Source organism: Varanus komodoensis, unplaced genomic scaffold, assembly GCF_004798865.1.
Source record: "Varanus komodoensis strain SLA01 unplaced genomic scaffold, ASM479886v1 scaffold8, whole genome shotgun sequence".
NCBI lineage: Eukaryota > Metazoa > Chordata > Lepidosauria > Squamata > Varanidae > Varanus > Varanus komodoensis.
This window is the reverse complement of record NW_025336481.1, coordinates 20,916,809-20,939,010: the sequence shown is the minus strand read 5'-3', so window position 1 is coordinate 20,939,010 and position 22,202 is coordinate 20,916,809. Positions and strand designations below refer to the sequence as shown.

Below are 22,202 nucleotides of genomic sequence, written 5' to 3'. Positions count from 1 at the left end.
ATTCTTTTTCAGTAGAGCTTGTCCCTCTCTGTGGTTACTGATTCTATCATTAAAAATGCTTTCAATTACTTTATTCAGAATAGATGTTAAACTAACCCTTTCTCTAGATCCCCTCAGATCCATTTTTAAGAATTGGTGTTGCATTTGCCATTCTCCAAACCTCTGGTACAAAGATTGATCTTAGGGGCATATTACATATTTTGGCAAGAAGCTTAGCCATTTCATATATGAGCTCTGTAAGAACCCTAACATGGATACTATCTGGGCCTGGTGATTTATTCAGTTTCACTTTGTCAGTAAAGGTTGAGAATTTCATCTTTTGTCACTGCAATCTGCCTTAATTCCTCAAACTCACTTGCAGAATGCATAAATTCGGGAATAGGAATCTGCCCTGTCTTCTGAAATGAAGACAGAGGGAACAAAATCATTCAACTTCTCTTCAATCTCTTTAAGTACTCCTTTATATAATGTATATGATATAATTTATATAAACATATATAATTTATATTTAATATAACATTCTTATCGTGATCAGCTGAAATGAATAGTTCAAGGAGTGAAGGGCCTGAAATTGCTGGTGTGTTCACAGAGCTGATGGAATGGTCCGCTTCCCTTGTTTCTCTCTGCAGCCTGATGGGGCGGCTGCTGCCAGGGGACAGCTGATGGAAGGAGGAGCCTAATGAGCTGGCTTCTCTACAAAACTGATGCTGACCTTGCTTCCTTTCTCCCTCCTTTCCACCTGGTAATTGTCTTAGGCAGTGGGAATCACCACTGAGAAACAGATTCTGCTGGGAGAATCAGATTCTGGGCAGGTTCACATCAGTATATAGGGTTGTTTTTCTCTGGTTCAGTCCATAGATAGGGAAGTCATGCTAACAGTGGAGCAAATTTGGGCAGCCATGCATTTTAAACATCCAGATGCCATACCTAATTGTTATAGTGTTTTAAATATGTGTTATATTTGTAAACAATCACAAGCTGGCAATATACTGATCTTTTTATAACTACAGAATTAATTCACTGAATAAAGCTTCCATGGAAAATTGCCCATACTTTTTTTGTTCTCTCTTGTAGATGGAAATCATTACTATGGGACCACACACACACCACCTTATGTAAACCTGTAATCACAGAAAAGGGAGTGGCAAGGGGAATGGCAAGTTAGAGGAGAGGCTAAATAAAGTGACAAAAGAGATCCTCTAGAAAAATGGAATATTTTAGTGTGGAGGGGAGTAAGTTGACATTCCCAGGTTTGAATTCAGATGCAGGAAAAACCACATTGCTATAGTCCACTAAACAGTTGTTTGGCCAGATGCTGGGGTGGAGTATGGTTTGATTGGGAATCTGGTGATGCAGCAGGAGTGCAGGGTGTGCCACAGAGGCAAAGGACTCAGAGAGGGTCACAGAACCCTGGTGCGGGGGAGGGGTGCATGCAGTCCTCATGTTGCTACCCCTCTTTGAGGCATATTCACTTCCTTTCAGCGTTCTTTTCTTGTGTGAGGGAGAGGGAAGAACACCACTTCTGAGAACATGCCTATCTACATGGGATAATGCTTCTTTGAAAACAAAGCACATCCATGCCACACAGCAGGAGTCTTTTTCTTCATATATACACCTTTCATATTATTTATATAGATTTAATCCATACAGTTGATCCATTGAGATTTCTTTAACTGAATAAATGCTAGGAGAAAAGTGGTTTTGGTGGGAGCACTACCCAACCTAGAGTGCCCAGTAAAGAGAGATCAAGGAAAAACACAGAAAGGGTAGGGAGTCCCTCTTTCTTACCTAAATGGTGCTGTTTTTGTGCCATATTGATAGTGCTGAAAAAGAGGACTATTGCTGACGAAATGAAGAATCTATTCTATAAAAAGAAGAAAGAAACCACTGGGAGCTTTGGTCCCCACAAGTCCATTATCTCAGAAAGTACTGGAATGTTTTCCTATTCCCAGGTGTTTTGATCCCACAGCCTTAGAAGTTGTCACATCTGATTAAGTGATAGTTGTAGAAGTCAGTTTGAAAGCTCAAAGCAGGACGCTTAGCAAGGGGGAAAGCTACCAAAGCAATGTCAAACTCTATATCACAGGGTTTCCTTCTATTTCTTCTCTGCTGGGTGTTCTACCTGGGATATGCTGAGAAGAAGCCTACATCAGAAGGTAAGAGAGCAGTGTCCTGAATTTTCTAACAAAGAGGTGGTGAATGGTCCAGGAAACCATGTGGATCAGCAAATAGAGGAGGTCCAATCATTCTGACCCAACGTAGTGCCCTCTGGGCTTGTTGGATTAAATCTTTCATCATTCCTAGCCAATGGGGTTATCGACTGGAGATGATAGGAGTTGGAGTCAAATACATCTGGAGGTCAGCACATTGGGGAAGATTGACCTAGATTGTAGTACACAATGCTATCTGAAGCAATGTACCTCTCAGTAAATGGGAATTTGGGAAGCATCCTCCAGGAAAAGTGAAGGATGCTTCCCATTACTATGTGTGGGAAGGTATGTTTTCCCCTGGATGATCCTGCACTCAAAAGAGACAGATTCTTATAGGCTGGTCACTTTTAGGTTTGTGAACAGTTGAAACTGGCAAGGACCAAATTAGTTTTTATTTCATAATTCCAAATTACTATTTGTTATGGAACCCTTAAAACAGCCTTCCTGACTCCATTATGAGAGAGCACACTAAGAATCTTAGTAATATAGTTGAGAAAAAAAGACATTTATGAAATCTAAAAGAATAAGTAGTCTCTGTGAACATCTATCAATCATGATCAAGGCTTGGAGTGTATCTGATCAGTTCTGTAAAGCCATCTCTGCTCATCAATAAGAAAGCTTTAAGTCTCCCCAGCTGCCTGAAAACTGAGGCTGATGTGGGCCAGCCTTGGGGAGTGAGTCCTGTACTTGATATTCCCACAACTGAGAAAAGCTCTGCCCTATGCCCTGGCAGATCTCATTTCAGGTCAGGTCCTTGTCCATAAATCTTAAAGTTGAGTAGTGACAGAGTGAGTGAATTTTTCCCAACAGGAAAGTTAGGCCCGTGCAACAAGCAAATATATGCAAAGACAACTTGTTCAGCCCTTGAAAGGTTTGCTGATCCGTTCATTGCGGGAGGGGCAGCTGTGTGGCTGTGCAGAAATGGCTCTAAAAGGATGCTGGTCATGCTGTTGTTTTTCCTCAGGCACCACCAATTCTAGGAAGAGTCCGGAGCTTTTGGAGGATGTTGCAGTCACGGCGGCATTCATTGATACGGCTGAGGTGGCTGTCATTGGATTCTTCCAGGTCTGTTAAGACTGCTCAGCTACAGGAATATATTTGAAATTTGCACTAGCCGGCACTCTTATGCCAGCACTTGGGCATAACCATTTTGTAATTGTGTATAATAAGAAGGGGAGTTTAAACAACAATCATTTCCATCTATGGCAAACTGTTATCTGGTATAAGCATGTTACTTTTCTAAGTATGAATGGTAAAATAAGGGTATAGTGTGATATCTTAATGTCACCCAGCCCTTAATGGACAACTAAGGCTCTTGCATATCCACAGCACAATTTCCAGTTCCAGAACATGACAGCATTGACCCCAAAATAACCTTGAATACACAAAGTTATTTTTGTTTCTTCTCAGCCTGTTTTCTGAAGGCCATTTCTCACATTCAAAGCCAGTGTGGTCACATGGTATTTTGAGGCAGCTGCCGATGTGCCAAGAAGCTTGTTTGCGATGGGGCACCTCACTAGGTAGCTACAAACCATCATTTAATATTTTCGACAGTCCTTTGGCGCATTGGACATACATTGCCCTGGGGTATTGCTGGAAATCTGAAATGGCAGTTGCCAGCGCTGCTGGGAGGAGTGCCACCACCTGATAAGGTCATCAGCAGAGGAGTCTGCAGGGGGCGCAGGGCCCTCCCAAGCCTGAACCTGCCCTGCTCACAGTCCATATCAGGGCTTTCTGGGGTCCCTTCAAGACAAAAGTGAACAGGGTTAAAAAACCCAATCTTGTAATCTGGAAAATTTGATTGAAATTTATTTATTACATTTTCATACTGTCCCAAAGCCAAAGCTCTTTGGATGGTTTACAAACCTAAAACTGTAAGATAAAACATCAAGGAGACTGAATGCTAGAAGTGGCCATTTCCACAGCCAGGGGACCCTATGGTGCTTCCATACCAACAATGGTAAAATGGCAATCCTGGGTCCAGATGACTGAAAAGCCATAGTGAAGTGTGGAAACCTTAAAATAGGTGGTTCTTTCCATCATACCATGAAGGAAGTCCAGAACTGGGTTTTGATGCTACAACAGACCCACAATGGTAAGATTTCACCATGGATTCTCATGTTAAGTGAACCTCCTCCTTGACTTGTTTTGACTCATCCAGCTTATCTAACCAGTTGTGGGTTCTCTGGATTGTGGCCTCTTCCCTTTTCTCCCTACACTTTGTTCTGACCTCCTTTCCTTTCCTTTATATATGTGTGTGTATAATATTTTATATATATATATACACACACACACACACACACACACACACATATATATATTCATATATATAAAATAAAATTTGGCATTTAATTTTCATAAGGCTCTGAAGCTCACTAAATAAAGCTAGTTGGAATGCTATCAAGTTATTTAAATGAATATATGTTCGATAATTCAGATGCGTTTCCTGGATACCACTTCTCAGCATTGCATCTCTATTCAAAGGCAACACAAAAACTATAGAGAGCATACACTTACACAAATCATCTGCAGAATCAATGCTAGCTCCAGGTTTCAGAGGGCCTTTCAGCAAAGTCCCCTCAATGGGCCCTCTCCCTCAGTGAATCTACCTTCTTATCACCAAGGTCACCAGCTGCTCTTGCTCCTTATCCTCCATCTTGTCATTACCACCACTTGCATGCCAGATGCCATGGCATCTGCTGTTCCTTCTCCTTAGTACCCCATTGTCTGAGCCAGACAGAGGCAGCTGATCAAGCAGGATGATCAACTCTACGGGTCTCTTGCCAGCAGGACTCTGCTGGGCTGTGGGTGTTCTGCAGGTGCCCATTGAACTCGATAGAACTTAGTTCTGAATAGACAAGAATAGGGTCATGTTTTACTTCTGTGGCTGTGAAAAACTTTGTTCTCTAAGCCAAGTTTTTAAAGGCTTGGAACATGGTTCAGCTAGATGAAGCCCCACTGGTTAATCATGGAATATTAAAAAGCACTTTGTTCCTCAGCTGAACTTATTGGTTTATTTTCATTCCACACATACACTTACTTCCCTACCAGAAACAGCTGTTCAACATTCTGTTTACAATGGGATTCTCTCTTTCCATTCCACTAGCCCTTTTCAGTCCTCTCTTTCCCTCAACAAAATCAAGTTTAGCTGTAAACTCTGTTTGCAAATACACATTCTGGAAGAAATTTAAGGTTCAAGATTTTTAGTTTATGTAGAGGTTTTAGAAATTTGAATATATATTCTAAAAGACCGGATGTCATTGAAATCTAAGTATTAAAAGGATCCAGAGCAAAATTATCCTAAAATATTTGTGAAGTGTCCTGTTTCTGATTTTCTTCCAGAGTTGAATTCCTTTTGTGCTTATTGGCTAATTTTTACTTGAAATGTAGTTTTTCCTATCCCTCTGAAAAATGCCAAACATTGTTAATTTATACTGCGAGCCTGGTCTATACGTGCTAAGATGGTTGAGTAGGAATAGATAAGGAAACAAAGAGCTAACAGTGTATGCTTCACTAAGAGCTCCATCTTATGGCTGATTGGACAGGAAAAAAGCCTACAAGTCCCAACATGTCACAGCAAGCATGGCTCACACATTCTGGGTATTGTAGCCCCCATTTTTCCCCTGACAAAACAGGTATAGGATTGCAGTTTAACAGATTTCTATCCTTTTTTTTTTTGGATAGTGGACTTTTCAGGCTACATTAGCATGAGATGCAGTCATTTCCGAAATATCTTTCAATGTCTAGATAGAACTAACAGCTGGTTTACACACTAATTAATGTGCAATCTTGATTTAAAAAATGGAACCACCAGTTGCTAAGTTCTTCAGATGATCACAGACGGATTTGTTATCTGTTGCAAGATTGCATCCTGTCATCTATCAAATGGCATTTGATCCCAAAGCACGGGAAACAAGTCAGAATGTCTGGGTGAATAGATCTGACACCTTAACACCATATGGTCTCGGCTATAGCAAGTGCCACCTTCGGAATGTTCCTGCCTCCAAATTAGCCACAGCACTGTGAAGAAGGCAGGAAGCAGAACGCTGCTCTAAAGCAGTAATGCTTCTGTTTGTTAGTCTCGTGCTCGTGCCTCTCTTGCTCTGCCTCTTGTTAAGAGGCTGCCAGTGTGGCATAATGTGCAGAGTGTTGGCCTGGCACTTGGGAGATCTAGGTCCCAGTCCCCTATCAGTCCTGAAGTTCGCTGGGGCTCAAACTCTGATTCTTAGCTTATTTCAACTCCAGAAGGATTGTGAAAATATAATGGAAAGGATTATGTAAGATGCCTTGGGTTACTTGCAGAAAAAAGGATGGCATGCAAATACAATTAACTAAAGATTGCAGCAGCAGGGCTGGTCCTCCCATGAGGTAGGGTAAATCTGACAACTAAGGTGGTGGATCTGGAAGGGTGGTGGATCCTAGAAGGTACTTGGGTCCTAATGCTACCACCAAACCATGGAAGAAAGGAGCTGTTGCAGATCCTTGGGACAGCTGTTGCTACCCACCCCCTGGCTCACTTTGAGTAAGGCATAAACAGGAGGCTGCCCCAGAAAGCTGCCTTAGCTGCTTCCCAGCTGTATCAAGGACTGCAACAAGAGGCTCTTCTGTGTGGTGCTCCAGAGGGGATCCACCACATCAGGCATCAGCCACTGTAGTGTTCCAGAGAGCTGTGCTGACAGTGGTCTTGCTGTGGCAGTCCTGCAAAATAAGAATGTCTGGCATGACTTTCTGGAGCACTATCTGTACAATGCCTTGCTCTAAGGATCACCAGAGTGAGGCATTAAGCAGAGAAGTTCCCTGGGGAGCCCTTCTGGTCGCTTCCTGCTGGGATGGTGTCATGGCAGAAAAGTGGCCAGTGAGGGTCTCTCTTGAGCAGTGGTGGTGAACCTATGGCATGCGTGCCACAGTGGGCACACAGACCCTTCTCTGTCCGCATGTGAGTCAAGTCGCCCCAGCATCGCCCCAGCAGCCGAGCATTGGATAACAGTGCACAAAGGGCCATGAGGATGCTTGGAAAGGAGTAGCAGCACCAGGAGATGATGTCATGAGCCGCAACTCATTGGCTGCAACTTGTCCAAGCTTTCACATGGTCGGTCGGTCAGTGAGCTGCCAAGGAAATATATACATACATACACACACACACACACACACACACACACACACGTTTGAACTGGCTGTGTGTTGTTTTTTCTAAAATAAACCCTCAGTTTTCAGGTTTTATAGCAGTGTTGACACTTCAAAATAAATAAGTGGGTTGTGGGTTGCAGTTTGGGTGCTTGATCTCTAAAAGATTCACCATCACTGGGTTAGGGTTAGAAAAACGAGGTGTCCCGGCATGATTTTGATGGTTGAAATATGTTTAGAAGGGGCCGAGATGATGAGCAGTGCAGAAAAAGCTCCTCAAAGAAGGCTTTTTCAAGATGGCCCTCTTTTCAATGGAACTTTCTCCCTCTATTAGGGCTAGGGGTGTGCACCAGGGTAGGGTTAGGGTTAGAAAAACGAGGTGTCCTGGCATGATTCTGATGGTTGGAAAGTGTTTAGAATGGGCAGACATGATGAGCTGTGCAGAAAAAGCAACTCAAGGAAGGCTTTTTCAAAATTGTCCTATTTTCAATGGAACTTTAGCCCTACATTAGGGTTAGGGGTGTGCACCAGGGTAGGGTTAGGGTTAGAAAAACGAGGTGTCCTGGCATGATTTTGATGGTTGGAATGTGTTTAGAAGGGGCCGAGATGATGAGCAGTGCAGAAAAAGCTCCTCAAAGAAGGCTTTTTCAAGATGGCCCTCTTTTCAATGGAACTTTCTCCCTCTATTAGGGCTAGGGGTGTGCACCAGGGTAGGGTTAGGGTTAGAAAAATGAGGTGTCCTGGCATGATTTTGATGGTTGGAATGTTTTTAGAAGGGGTCGAGATGATGAGCGGTGCATAAAAAGCTACTCAAGGAAGGATTTTTCAAGATCACCCTCTTTTCTATGCAACTTTTGTCCTCTATCAGGGTTAGGGGTGTGTACCAGGGTAGGGTTAGGGTTAGAAAAACGAGGTGTCCTAGCATGAATTTGATGGTTGGAATGTTTTTAGAAGGGGTCGAGATGATGAGCGGTGCATAAAAAGCTACTCAAAGAAGGCTTGTTCAAATTTGCATTATTTTCAATGGAACTTTCTCCCTCTATTAGGGCTAGGGGTGTGCACCAGGGTAGGGTTAGGGTTAGAAAAACGAGGTGTCCTGGCATGGTTTTGATGGTTGGAATGTGTTTAGAATGGGCAGACATGATGAGCTGTGCAGAAAAAGCTAGTCAAGGAAGGCTTGTTCAAATTTGCATTATTTTCAATGCAACTTTCTCCCTCTATTAGGGCTAGGGGTGTGCACCAGGGTAGGGTTAGGGTTAGAAAAACGAGGTGTCCTGGCATGATTTTGATGGTTGGAATGTGTTTAGAATGGGCAAACATGATGAGCTGTGCAGAAAAAGCTAGTCAAGGAAGGCTTTTTCAAAATCGTCCTATTTTCAATGGAATTTAGCCCTGTATTAGGGTTAGGGGTGTGCACCAGGGTAGGGTTAGAGTTAGAAAAACGAGGTGTGCTGGCATGATTTTGAGGTTTTCTGGTTTTATTGCAGTGTTGGCACTTTGCGATATATAAGTGGGTTTTGGGTTGCAGTTTGAGCACTCCGTCTCTAAAAGGCTCGCCCTCACTGCTATAGAGCACATGCAGCCAAAATGCCGTATGAAGAAAGGACCCATAGAAGATGGGAGGAAGGTGGGGCAACGATGGCAGCCTCTGCTCCCCCCGCATTCCTGCCAGTGGTTCCTTGTTTCTTTCACTCTCAGTTGTGGTGCATCAGGAGGCTATGGGGAGGACTTTTGTTGGCCATGTCCAGCAAAAATATGCTTGCCCTTTTTAGTACCCATGGAACTGGCCTAGAATGTCAGTCAGTAGACAGAGATTGCTGTTTCCTCCCCAAAGGACAGGGAAATGGATAGTTTCTCCCAGTCAGGAAGTACAACTGCAGTGGCTAACCGTAAACATATCACAAAGAAACCAAGCACACTTTCCTAATGCACATTAAAGGATTCAATATCTTTGTTGTATCTGATTAGGAAGTGTTGCAGCAGAATGGCAGCAATTACCCCTTCCAGTGGGGCCAAACCAAGTTGGTTTTGCTATCCATGGCAGAACAGCAAAAGGAAGCAAAATGGAAGCAACAGTGAGGAAGAGAAGGAATAATCACATGTGGAACCATGGTGGAGAGATGGTAGGCTCACTATGGGAGAAGTCCCATTGAGAATGCCTTTGCAAAAACCTAGAGCTGACAATGGTGTCTCTTGTCATTCAATTCCTTCCCAAGCAAGGTACATTGTAGCTGTTCTAGTTGTTTTCACACTTGAGGCAAAGCATCTTGCAAGTGCCTCCCCTTGGAAAATCCAGTAAGAAAATTAACCACAACAAATGGATGACCTTTTATGGCACCAAAAAAGAGTTTCCTGCTGCAGTCCACCGTACTCTGCCTAATGATAGGGCAGGCCCTGCCCAGTCTTTCTAATGCAATGGATAAATAGCTTAAATGCGTCTTCTGAAGTCTCATATGTTTTAAGGGATACCAAGTAATCCTCCCCATAGAATACTGATTTATCTGAAACATGGATCCTGAAGAAACCTGACTGAATACAAATAGCCACAAGATGTCAGCATTGTTCCCTATTATGACTGAGAACTAAAAAGACCTGAATAAAAAAATGGGGAATTTCTTGTGTCTATCAAATACTTTCTTAGTCTTTCTTATCTTTTTATTTTTTAACTTTTTGTTAAATTTTCTATAATTTTTCTTCATGTTGCTTCTTTTTCAGTCATCAGAAGACACCAAATTGGGTAGAATAGCTAATACTCTGTTAGATGACACAAAATTGGGTGAGAGCTATTAACCTGGAAGACAAAAACAATGATTCAGGATCTGAAAACAAAGTTTTTGAGAAGAAATGGAAAGAACTGGGCATGTTTAGCCTGGAGAAAAGAAGACTGCAGGGAGATAGGATGGCACTTGAAAGACTGTCACACAGAAGAGGGTCGGGGTCTCTTCTTAGTCATGCAGCACATGGAATAATGGGCTTCAGTTTATTTCATTTTTATACCACTCAATAGCTGAGGTTATCTGGGTGGTTAAAAATAGTTAAACACACACACACACACACACACAATCATTTAATGGAATGAAACCATAATAGCAATAGCAATTACTATTATTCCGCGTAGAAGCTTATCAGCAGTACTGAATAAAATGAAATATACAAAAACAAAGTCAAAAAGTTAAAACTCCTAAAATGCTGGGAAATTTAAAAAAAGATCTTAATCTGACACTGAAAAGTATACAAAGTAGGTTCCAGGCACACCTCTTTGGGGAGCTCATTCCATAGCTGGGTTGCTGCAACTGAAAAGGTCCTCCTTCTCTTGGAAGGTGCTCCCAAAAAAGGACCCCCAAAGATAGAAACTGAGAAACAGAGCGAGTCTCCCAGACCATCTAGTCTGACCCCCGGCTCCAGCCAACTCTGCTCACAGCTTGCCCACCATGTGCATGTCTAGCCTAACCCTCACCAATGGGGCCTCAACCACCTCCCATGGAGGCCCATTCCATACCCTCAGGGATGATCTCAAGTTACAGAAAGCCAGATGGCTTCCGACATCAGGGGAAAATTTAGAGTAGTACTGCATGGAGCCAATTACCAAAGAGGTGATGGGCTCTGTTACACTGAAGGCATTAAAGAGACAGCTGGATGGCCATCTGTTAAGGATGCTTCAACACGGAGTCCTGCATTGAGCAGGAGGGATAGACTTGATTGCCTGATAGGCCTCGTCCAACTCTACTATTCTATGATTTTGTGATCTTAAAGAAGATGATAGAAGATATCATCTAAAAGGTTCCCCTTTCCTTTTTGTCTAGACATATTCAGGGATCAGGCTTGAGTAGCATACAAGCAACACACATAAGAGGAACAGCTCTCAGTATGCCAGTCCTGTCCCTCAGTTTTCGACCTCTGCATGTTGAATGTGGCAGTCTGCAGGATTTGAGCAGGAGCTTCCATGAAACCAGGCAGGGAAGCTCAATCTCCACCTTGCTCAATTCCCATGAATGGATTGTGTGAAGAACTTGAAGATGTGGCTGTCATGTACTGCTCTGTCTCCTTTACTCGAGTTCCTTCTACACAATAGCAGATGCAGCACCATTCCCCTCGCAGTTCTTTAAAGGCATAGCTAGAACTGCTTTGATATTTGTTCCTCTCCCCACAGTTCACTGGAGCTTTAGTTCCTCAAAAAAAAGTTTCAGAGACAGAATTTTCAGTGGGCCCAGTCAAGTGACCTGTTATTATCTTGGAGGTTCGCTTCATCTTTCATGTATTAGATTTTCCACACCTATACCATCTCCCAGAATTCTTTGAGAAGACCCATGAGAGAAACTGGTTTAGAGGTGATACATGTTTGCATGATTGCCCGATGCCCAAAACTTTTTCTCATTCCATCTCTTCTCCCCATTCCTCCTTCCTTCAGGATTCAAAGGCACGAGAAGTTTCAGAATTCCTAACAATGGTACAAGAACTACAAGACATTCCATTTGGGTTTTGCAACAGCTCTGAAGTCCTTTCTCATTATAATATCACAACAAATACCGTCTCCCTCTTCCGCAAGGTAGGTTTTCTGTCTTGCAGTTCTTCTTTCAGCAGCAATGATAGGCCAATGCTGTAGGTGTTAACAATATAAATTGGGATTCCTTCTTTAGCCTTAATCATGGAGGGAATCAATATAATACTCTAAGGTATGAAGAAATATTTCCAATAGTAACAGGAAGAGGCCTGAAATACTCTAGTGAGGAAAGAAGCCCAGTAAGACCAAAAAATAAAGAGAACAGTCTGCTCACCCCACCACACTCCCAGTTTAGGCAAAAGAATGTTAGGCAAAAGAATGTTCTGAAAAAGGCTTTACTTGAGCTACTACTTTGGAAAAAACCAAGATCAAAGGATTATGACATAGTAGTTACAGTGTTGGACTGGGACTTGGGAGACCTGGGTTCTAGTCCCCACTCAGCAATGAGAGCTCACTGGGTGACTTTGGTCCAGCCACAAACTCTCAGCCTAACCTACCTCACAAGGTTGTTGTTGTTGCTGTGAGAATAAAATGGAGAGGAGGAGACCCTTGAAAGCTGCCTTGGATTCCTTGCATGAGGAAGAAAATTGGGATATAAATACAACGTAATAATATTAGTAACAAACCGTTTTGTTAAAGGTAAGTTATAGAGGACTCTAAAAACAAAGGGTAGATTTTGTCACCAGCCCTGTAGTAATTGCTAGAGCCTCCACATTAGAGATCCAAATTCTCTTTGGATCAGTGGTACATTTAAAATTGTGGGAAAGTGTCATGGAGGTGTTCATAGAATGGCCGCCATGGCAGCAGGGGCTTGCGCATTCATAAAACAGCAACCATGGTGAGCACGGCCAGTCTCAAAACACTCATTTCCCAGAAGGTGACTGGTAAGCCTAAAAGAAAGGATACTTGCCACAGAATCTAAGTATATGGTGGAGATGTCACTTGAACTATTCAAATATAAAGCTCTTCTTTTGAACCTAAATCAAGATGGCATTGAAAGGCGGTACTTTGCCTTGCCTCCCACTTTAAAAAAAGAATAGTTAGAACATATTTAGAATAAAATAAGAAAAGATGGAGAGCCTGGCAAGTGCCCACAGGTGTCCATGAGTACAGTGGTGCCTGTAGTTACCATACTGGAAACCTCCACTCTACATCACACTTGCTCATCCATCCCTTTGCTATGCCATGGTTGTACTGTAACATGCGACTTCCTTTCCTGAGTTGTGGCTTGTTCCATCTTTGCTGAATTTCTGTTCTTTTGAACCTGGAAGAGAGCAGCATGAGTAGAACATGGTCATGTTGTGTTTATGGGGATTGGTTAGATTGGGCCATAGGGTGTAGTCCTTCCTGGAGTGTACTACGTTAGATTGGGTGGTGGTGATAGAAAATGCATGCTTGATTTAAAAATTACACTGTTCCTCTGTGAGGAAGTCTAGTATGTAAAGCTGAGCTTGGTTACTTAGAATAAGACTTTCTGACACACTATCTTGCATGGGTAGTGGGGTGTGTGCTCATTTACACATGAGAGAGCATTCAAGCTTCCTGAAATCTGGAGAGATATCAGCCACTTGGTACCACATGCCTTTTTGACTTAGTTCTTCGTGCTGAGTTTATCTAATCCCTGAAAAAAAAACCCCAAGAAATTAGCAGATGTGATCTTATGTGTAGGATTTATAATGGCACTTTTGCACCAGTGTGTATTTTCTGCCTTTCCGCCCCCTCTCTGCCCTTTCTGCCTGCCTCTCTGCCCTTCCTTCCTACCAGTTTGACTAAGTGTTTTCCTGGTGACTTTCAACTTTCCTGCCTTTAGCCTCAATATGATATAGTGAGGAGTTTTAAAATGGCTAAAATGGTAAAATTAAATCATACCTGCAAATTAGCAACCGTTAGGAAGATATTCCCTCCACCCTGCCCGCCTCCAGTTCAACTTCTCTGAGAGGCGGCAAAGCTAACAATGCTCTTATTTACTTCCTGGCTGAGGTGGGAGAAGGAATGGGGAGGGTGTACAAACACAGCCTGTATTGGTTAACCTGATGTTGTAGGTCATAGACCTGCACAGGAAACCCTTCAGTTTCTTTGCGTAGGTATGCTGTTAGCAACTTCCTTGGTGACTTAGTATCCTCAGCTGGCTCTCTGGTTATGTTGTTTTGTGAGCTCAGGTCATCACAGGATCTGGCAACTTGGCAGAAAGGTTCCAGTTCTAATTTAGATCTCATTGAAATGTCCGGCACTGAAGTGACAACCGTATGTGTTGTGATGCAGTAGAACAGAGATTCCCAGACTTTCTCATTTAGTGGAAGAAAAGACTAGCATCTTGGGTAAAGAAAGCTGAACACTGTCTGTACAGAGGTTCTCTTATTTGATATAGCTTGCCAGCCTGTGATCCTCTTTATCCTCTGTTTCTTTGAGGGTTCACTTTTCTAACTGATGCAATTTTAGTACTGTGCTCTAGAACTATAAATGATGAGATAACCCCATAAATTGACTCTTTAAAAAGTCCAACAATTTCTGTCTGTGAAGGGAAGGGTACTCTGCACATACTCAGAAATGCTGTGTTTTAAGTGGGCTTTTAAGCTCCCTTACAATGAACCTACAGATACAACTGATTCCTTTCACAAAGGAAAGTCTCTATAAAAAATCTGTGAAATCATCACCCCCCGCCCCACTCCTGTTCCCTGGGAGGTGAAATTCAGCACGTGTGCACAGACCTTCAACCTGAGGTGCCATAATGGTTCACTCCAAGATTAGCAACAGTGTTTCTGGCTCAATCCAGTGGTACTGGATTGGTTACTTTCCAACCCAGGAAATCTTGTTCTCATCGAACATATTTTGATTCTCTGACACAGGAGATTCTTTATGTAACTGCAAAATATGCAGATGATCAGAACAGGGTTTTTACTGCTGAAGTCTGCAAACTGTTCCAACCGCTAGTGACTTTGGTGGTCCCTGGAACTGTATCCAGGGTCTGTGTGCTCTGGCTTATTTTCCACAGAGCTGCTCTTGGTTTACTCCCAAGTGGGCCACAGAAAAAATCAGGAGCCCGAATCCTCTCTTCCATGGCCCAAAGGTAGATAGTAATACATTTCCAGTGTCCCATGTGTTGTGTTCATAAGATTTTATCAGTGTTGTGCCACACATCAATTAGATAATTTAACAAAATGTCCACTGGACCTTGCAGTTGAGTTGTTCCATCTTTCCTGCCTGCCTATTGTGAGTCCTGTCAGTAAGGTAGATCAGGAGGAGATATTTTCCCAGAAGTTGTGTTTGTGGAGCCTGAATATTTTTTTCCTGCTGGAAAAATTCCTCTATTTATTGGAGAGCTTCTTGCTTACACAATATTTCCAGGAAATCCACAGATGCTTGTGCCAATGTTTATTAGGTTTAGAAGTAATGAAATAAGCAGACAATCTTTTTTAAGGGAAAGGTTTAGATTGGTTTACAATCCTCTTTCCAGAGGTATCATAAATAGTTATCAGTGAATCCTCATTGTTGCTAGAGTTCAGGGCAACTTAGTGCAACTGGTAATAACCCTGGTTTCATGACAGATTGTGAGATTGTCCATAATTTCTCATATTTTCTTTAGCTAAGGTAAAAGAACAAAGGTTTGAGAATGGTACTTAGAGTATTATAATCAGTATTATGATCTCCATGGAAAAAGTAGACAAATTAAATTCTACACAGGGATGCATAATGTGCATCATGTGGGGAATAGGACATGAATGTGTTGGTGTCTTCCAGCAGGTATACATGGTGACAGTGGTACAGATGGACCTTTGATTGTGGAGAAGGTGGGAGAACCGAACCGTCATTACCTGACATGTTTAGTGAGAGATTCTGAGGTGTGCAGGCAGTCTCATGACAATCTCCATAGTTCTGCCCCCAAGATCGCCTCCAAAAACCCAGACAACCGTGTTCATTCATTTCAACAGAAGAGTTTCTAGTATCTTCAGCAGGAGCAGGTCTTTGTACAGCTAATGGGTCTTAATTCAACACCAAGCTATCCCCAAATACTTTGCATTATAACTAAGCATGATTTTTTGCTGAGCAAATTGATTTCCCCCCAGTTACTGTGACAATTAAACTTCAAAGTGAAGAGGGAATTCTATGAAGGATGAGATGCCAGGTGATGTCAGCATCTTTGTTAATTAAAAATAATGCTGTTTTTGCACCCCTGGTTTCACTACATCACTATTCATGGGGTTAGGGGATCACACTTGTTGGAAAGAGAGGAGGCAGACACATGCAGTATACAGCGCCCAGTAGGGCCCCATTGGCTGTTATGCCTGCCTGCACATAAGAATTTGGATGTTTCCAGATGGAGGGTTCCTACTACCACCAGTCAAAGTGTTACTGCATGTTTCCCTTCTTTTTCTGTGAAGGAAAAGGGTAGAACAGATGGCAGAGAAAGTTGGGAAGGTTGCAAGCGGAAGATGAGGTCAGGTGGACCCACTGTAAAATTCTATGAATAAGGCAGGGTGACTGCAGGATAAAAGGCTCATTAGGAATTACCCTTTGTTTCTGAGACTGATGTAAGGGGAAATGACTGGAGTAGAGCAATGATGGTTGGACTACTTGCTTTGCTTCAGGTGGATAACAAAAGGAAAGATCTGGAAATGGAAGACACTGAAGGAATTGATGCCACCAAGCTGATTCGTTTTGTCCGGATCCATGAACTCCATTGGGTAACCGAGTACAACCCTGTGGTAATGAAGGACTTCTCTAAAACATGTTGACATTATTGTAGGCATTTGACAACTGAGTTTCCACTTTCTGTCCAAAAGCAAAATCATGGGCTTAGCATTAATTCCTCTAGTTAGGTGACACTTTCTCTTTCCTAACAGCAAGTTATTTGAATGCAGAGCGACAATGCAGCCTTTGCTCCAGTTATTTTTCTTTATTCGTATATGTCTGATGTGCTTGGATCTTGCCTAGCAGAAACAATGGGGACTGTTACTTGAACCATAATGATTCTTCAGATACTTCTTAAAAGCAGCTTAGGATGGATTTCAAAAATGAGGCAGAGAGCACTGAGATTCCCTAAAACTATGCTCAGGATTACAGTTATAGCAACATTGAGCAGGAACAATGCAGTGAATGTAGGCATGCTCACATGAGCATCACACTGACTGCTTTTTATGTGGATTATACATCAGTTGGATGCATTTGGACCCTCCCTGCCGTCATCTGCACAGTTTGTCCTGGTCTCCAAATGTTTTGCATAGCACAGTGGTAGAAGTACAGCGTTAACTTGGCTAGCACATATAGGGGAGAGGTAAGTAAAATACCAGGCGGATTGGTAACTTTTCCATCTGGCTATTGCCTTGCTTCCAGTTTTGTACAATAGCACTAAATAGTGGATGCCAAAAACTCCTGTTTATATATGTCTAAATCCTCAAACAAAGGAGCTGAAGTTTTGGGCCCCATCTGAAGAGAATGCATCTCACCACTCATATATTGTGGCTTGTCGGTTGCTTGACAGTCCCCTCTTGCTCACCCCGCTCTTTTTTGCTCTTTCAAGTAGAAAGAAGGAGCAAGTGGCTTGTTGAGCCACTGAGAGGAAATCAGAGAGGACCATCATAGCAAACCGAGTTCATCTTGGTTCATTTTCCAGATCACAATGGAATAGGCTTTTCCTAGATGGATTTAATTGGCAGCTATAACACAGTACTGGGATTATCCACTGACGTAATTCCACCAGACAAAGGACCAAGCTGTAGGAAGCCCTCATCTGCAGTCTCAGGGTAGCCAGATCCATTACTGCAAAACCTACTGTGGGCAGCCCTCAATTTTCACCTTTTATCTGTTTTCTGCCTATCAATGGTAAACCATGCTCAGAATGGCTCACAATAACGCTTGCTCAGCATGTGTCATGTAAGACTAATGCTACCAGGCAGATAATGGCATCTTGTCTCTAAGTGAAGAAAAAGCCTCTTGCTGAGGTTTCTGCCCACACTGTGGGTCAAAAGGCAGAGACCTGCCCGTGTGTAACTGTCACAAGTTCTTCTTTCTTGGTCAGAGAGCCTTCTGATAGGCTTTACTGGCATTTACTGTAGGCTGCTTCAAGTTTGCCATCTTCTATGGACTGAGCTAGAAACTTGAAGGTTGGAATAACTGGACCTCCCACAATGCCAAAGTCCCAATGCTCTCAAGCTGGAAGGCGCTTCGAGAAATGCACTCACTGACCTCTTCTTATTAATTCTGGAATCCTCTCACACTTTCCTCTTTTTCATAGAAATGCTGGCAGAGTTTGACACAAAGTCTCTCCCTCCCTCTCTGTGGTTTTCTGTGGTACATGGGAGAGCAGCAGGTCAGCTACAAGCTGTCCAGGCCCCTGTTTGGCTTGTGGGAGTGGCTGCTGCAATTTGGGCAGCTGGGGAAAGGAGAAGAAAAAATCACATGAGGATTTAGCCAGCAGCTGGAGACTGTGCAAGGAGACCATTGCTGGTGCCAGGTGCCTTAAGGCCCTTCACAGAGATGCAGTGTGTCCTGCACCATCATCCCATCTCCAAGAGATACATGGAAAGCTCCAGGCCTTATTTTGTGTGTTAGCCCCCAGACTGCTTGGCCTCATGGTTTTCAAACAGTTCAAAATGATGTCCAGATGTTTTCCAGGCCTCTGCTGTTTTGTTGTTGTTGCTTCAGTAAATGGTAAAAGTAGTGTGACACCAAAGGGTTCTTGTGACACCATTTCACTGTCAAGCCTTTTACAGAATTCTCCACCGTACAGTTCCTACAGTCTGCAGTCTGACCCAGAAAGAGCCCTTTATGTCAAACTTTTATTCAATTCATGATTAAAACAAGGAATCAAATTATTAAAAATGAGTGAAATATAGATTCTGTTATAATTAAAATGTGTACATGTATAGAAAGAAAAAAGTTTGAATGTCTAAGGTACCTGCAATGAAGGCTGCATTTCTTTGTGCAATGATTTGGGAGTGAGGCCCTTTCAGTAAGTCCATATTAACATCTGTACTGGACAGTGAAGCAGCAAAGTTTATGACAAGCACACAGAGAAACAAGTAGCACTGAAGAAGATTTAGGGTCTGTAGTCTCAAATATGGGTGACACAGAGAGAAAATTAGCAAAAGACTGAAGAAAATAACTTTCCAAATTTTTTTTTTTTTGAGTTTGAATTCTAGCATCATTTTGGGTCTTGGATTTGTATTATTATAAGAAATACAACGTTTTCAATCCCGATCTGTATTTTCACAGCTCCTTCGTGTAAGCAATGAGTGCTTGCCATTTGCTAATTCATGATCCATTTGTAGGCCTCAGAGCTGGTGGACTGTACAATGGGGAAGTGCAAGATCTTGTTCTTCCTTTTCCCATTTATTTGTTGCATATGTTGAGAAAATGCGAAGAAAGGGTTTTTCTTGAATCTTGTTTTTTAGGCCCATATCTGAATTCAACAGCTCTAAATATGCCATGTTTGTGAAGTTTCAAACTGGTGTTTTCTTTTAAGTTAACACTAAAAATACTGTGTAATACAAAATGGAAGTAATTTGACTTTGATAAAGCAGAGCAAAACAGGCGAAATCCTAGACATAGCAAAGATGACCCAGCAAGCCCTTTTGATTTCCTCAGCTCTTCCTCATCCTAAAATTTACACTGTGTCTGTTCTACAATTCTCTGAAGTTTTAACTCATTGCATGATCTCTTCTTTTTGGTTATAAATTTAAGGAGCACTCTCATGACTCTGAGGATTTATGTTTTGAACATTTAATTTTCCAGGACTAGTAGTTCCAGCAGTTGCACATTTCCTAACCAACATATTTCTTCACCCCTTTTCTGGCAGACTGTAATAGGCCTCTTTGACAGTGCCATCGAGACCCACCTTCTTTTGTTCACTGACAAGAAATCCCCCAAGCATGCAGAGAGGATGGAGAAGTATCGCAAAGCAGCCACCCTCTTTCAAGGGAAGGTAAGTCTGAAATGTTCTTGGTCCACATCATAAGGGCATTCAGTTTCCAGACAGAGAGGCAGCATCCACCAGGTGGATGCCAGGAAGTTCTTCCTGATGGTTAGGATCTCTAGGGTATTGAATGAGCTTCCACAGGAGGTGGCTGAAGCCCTGTCAGTGAGGGTGTTCAAGCATAGACTGGACATGCACATGGTGGGCATGTCATGAGCGGAGCTGGCTGGAGCCGGGGGGGGGGGTCATGCTAGATTGCCTGCGAGGCCCCTTCTGACTTGCTCTGTTTCTGTTTCTATGTTTCTAATTTCTGCAGAGGAAATGGGGACGATATCACATTTTGTGTATTAGGAAAACAAATATGAGTATGATGCATTAACGGAACATTGGGCTGTGTGTCAGCAATATTCTAAGAAACAGCTCTCAAAAAAAAAGCCCATTACCTAGCATTACAGTATAAAATTGTGTAGGCATAGCTGTAGACCCAAGCTTAGCCATGGCTACAGGAAAGCTAATAGGACATAGGTAAGTCATGGCTAAGGCTGGTTCTAGCCCACTGTATATGTGTGCATGAGGAGCGGGAGTGGAGAGCTTCTTAACACTGGCAGCCAACCTGCAGTTCTAGTGTAGAAGTGGGGCACAGTTCAGCTTTGGAAAAGAAGCTGGAGTGGCCAAAGGAGTTGCTGTTCCATTTGCCTCCTCCCAATGTCTTTGAACATTTCATATGCCTTCAGAACTTTCTCCAGGTGATGGCACAACTTTCTCTCGAACTTGCCAGAGGAACTGTGATGAAAACTCTGAGTCAGAATTTCAGGACTGATATTGTTGGAGGGGGTTGTTTCCGTTCCAATTACTGCCCTAAACACTGGGGGCTTCAGGTGATCTCATGTGGATTCTTTCCCCCGCCTTTTTAGTTCCAAACCACTTCTGCACAAATGTTGTCTTAATAAGGGAAAAGACTATGAGACGTGCAGGATCAAAGCCTGTCATAAATTTGGGCAGAAGCAGGTCCAAATTTCTCTTCCAGAGTTCTATGGGGCTATTATACTGAACCATGTTAAGAACAGGGGCCTCATTGCTGTTTGGTCCACGTGCCATATGCTGCCGTGCCTCAAAATTCTGCTGGATGCATAATTGGGGAAGCGTCAAAACTCTGCAGTAAAGCAGATGCTGTGCATACAAAAGGTCCCAGGTTCTCTCAGTGCCATTTCCAGATAGGGATGAGCAACATTTCTGGCTGAAATGCTGGTGAGCCAATGCCAGGGGAAAGAAACTCTGGTCCAGGGGTGGTGCTTGTTATGGAAAAGATCTGGGGCTTGGGCCCACGGGACAAAGATGTACAAATCTGCATTTATGAATTTACATGTGCTTTAAAGCCTCTCCCCCCCCCCCCCCGTCTTCTAAGAACAGTTCTATTTGTAAAAAGGAACATATGGGCAGAGGAGGGGAAGAGATTTGTTTCTGCAAGAAAGACTCTCAAGCAGAAAGAATCAAGGCAGGAGGAGGCAGCAGAGGAAGTTTATGTGGGCAAAATGCCAGCTAATCCAGGGGAATCAGATGCAACAGAGAGCATCCGGGCCTCCACACCCTTCTTTTCGTGACCATGGGTAGCAGCTTGGTGGTGCAGTTGACTGCCCAGAGATTCAGGGATCTAAATGAAAGATTTGGTGCTCTAGACCTGGAGAGCCATCAGCTCTCACTGCCTCTGCTGAGACCCAGTGCATGAATATGGTCCTCCAGGATTCCCATTTGCCTCAAGTTTTGCTGGTTTGTTGGCTTCCTGGATGTTGTGGAGGTTTTCTTTCCATCTCTAAAGGCGAAATGCTACACTTAAGGCTGTGTTTTAACCTAGAGTATGCTTTTTCTTTCTTTTCTTTTGTATTTTGGCCTATGGCCCTGTCTGCTGCTAAGATGCAGCCCTCAAAAGCTTTTCTGAAATAGAACTTGACCCTTGGTCTGAAAGAGCATCATACCCCTAGGATAGTATTATGCAGCCAGAGGGAAGAGGGCATAACAACACACCAATCCACATTCAAAGCTTTGAGTGTGGGTTTTCATTGAACCATCACTTATGGTTGAAACAAGGCTTATCATGTTGTCTGAACCCAGCTGCAATAACAAACAATTATGAACAACCCAGAGAACTCAACTCAACAACAAATCATGGGTTTTGGGTTGTTCATAGTTAACAAGCCATGGTTTGTTAATGCAGCTGGGTTAAAACAATCTGCTAACCCACATTGAGCAACAGCCTGTAATTCAGTGACAACCCACACTCAGCTTTTGAGTGGGGGTTATCATGTTGTCTGAACCCAATGCAAGACTTGGTATAAGGCAAATTCCTATGTTACTAATTTTGGGCAGTATAGGAATTAAATAAATAAATAAAATAACTTTGCAATAGGTGCCACCTGTCTCCTGACTGGAAATAATCTCTCCTTTAATTGCTGTTGGC

General features: G+C 42.7%; 1 protein-coding gene across 1 annotated transcript in view; it reads left to right on the top strand.

The window, feature by feature from the left end:
• The first annotated feature begins 2,065 nt into the window (after nucleotides 1–2,065).
• The window catches only part of ERP27 (endoplasmic reticulum protein 27), a 25,601-nt gene continuing 5,464 nt past the window's right edge, over nucleotides 2,066–22,202 (top strand). Inside the window, exons 1-5 of the mRNA XM_044455180.1 lie at nucleotides 2,066–2,156; nucleotides 3,175–3,275; nucleotides 11,743–11,880; nucleotides 16,422–16,538; nucleotides 19,631–19,756. Of these exons, the coding sequence (XP_044311115.1) occupies nucleotides 2,066–2,156; nucleotides 3,175–3,275; nucleotides 11,743–11,880; nucleotides 16,422–16,538; nucleotides 19,631–19,756 (573 nt within the window). The remainder of the gene's footprint in view (nucleotides 2,157–3,174; nucleotides 3,276–11,742; nucleotides 11,881–16,421; nucleotides 16,539–19,630; nucleotides 19,757–22,202) is intronic.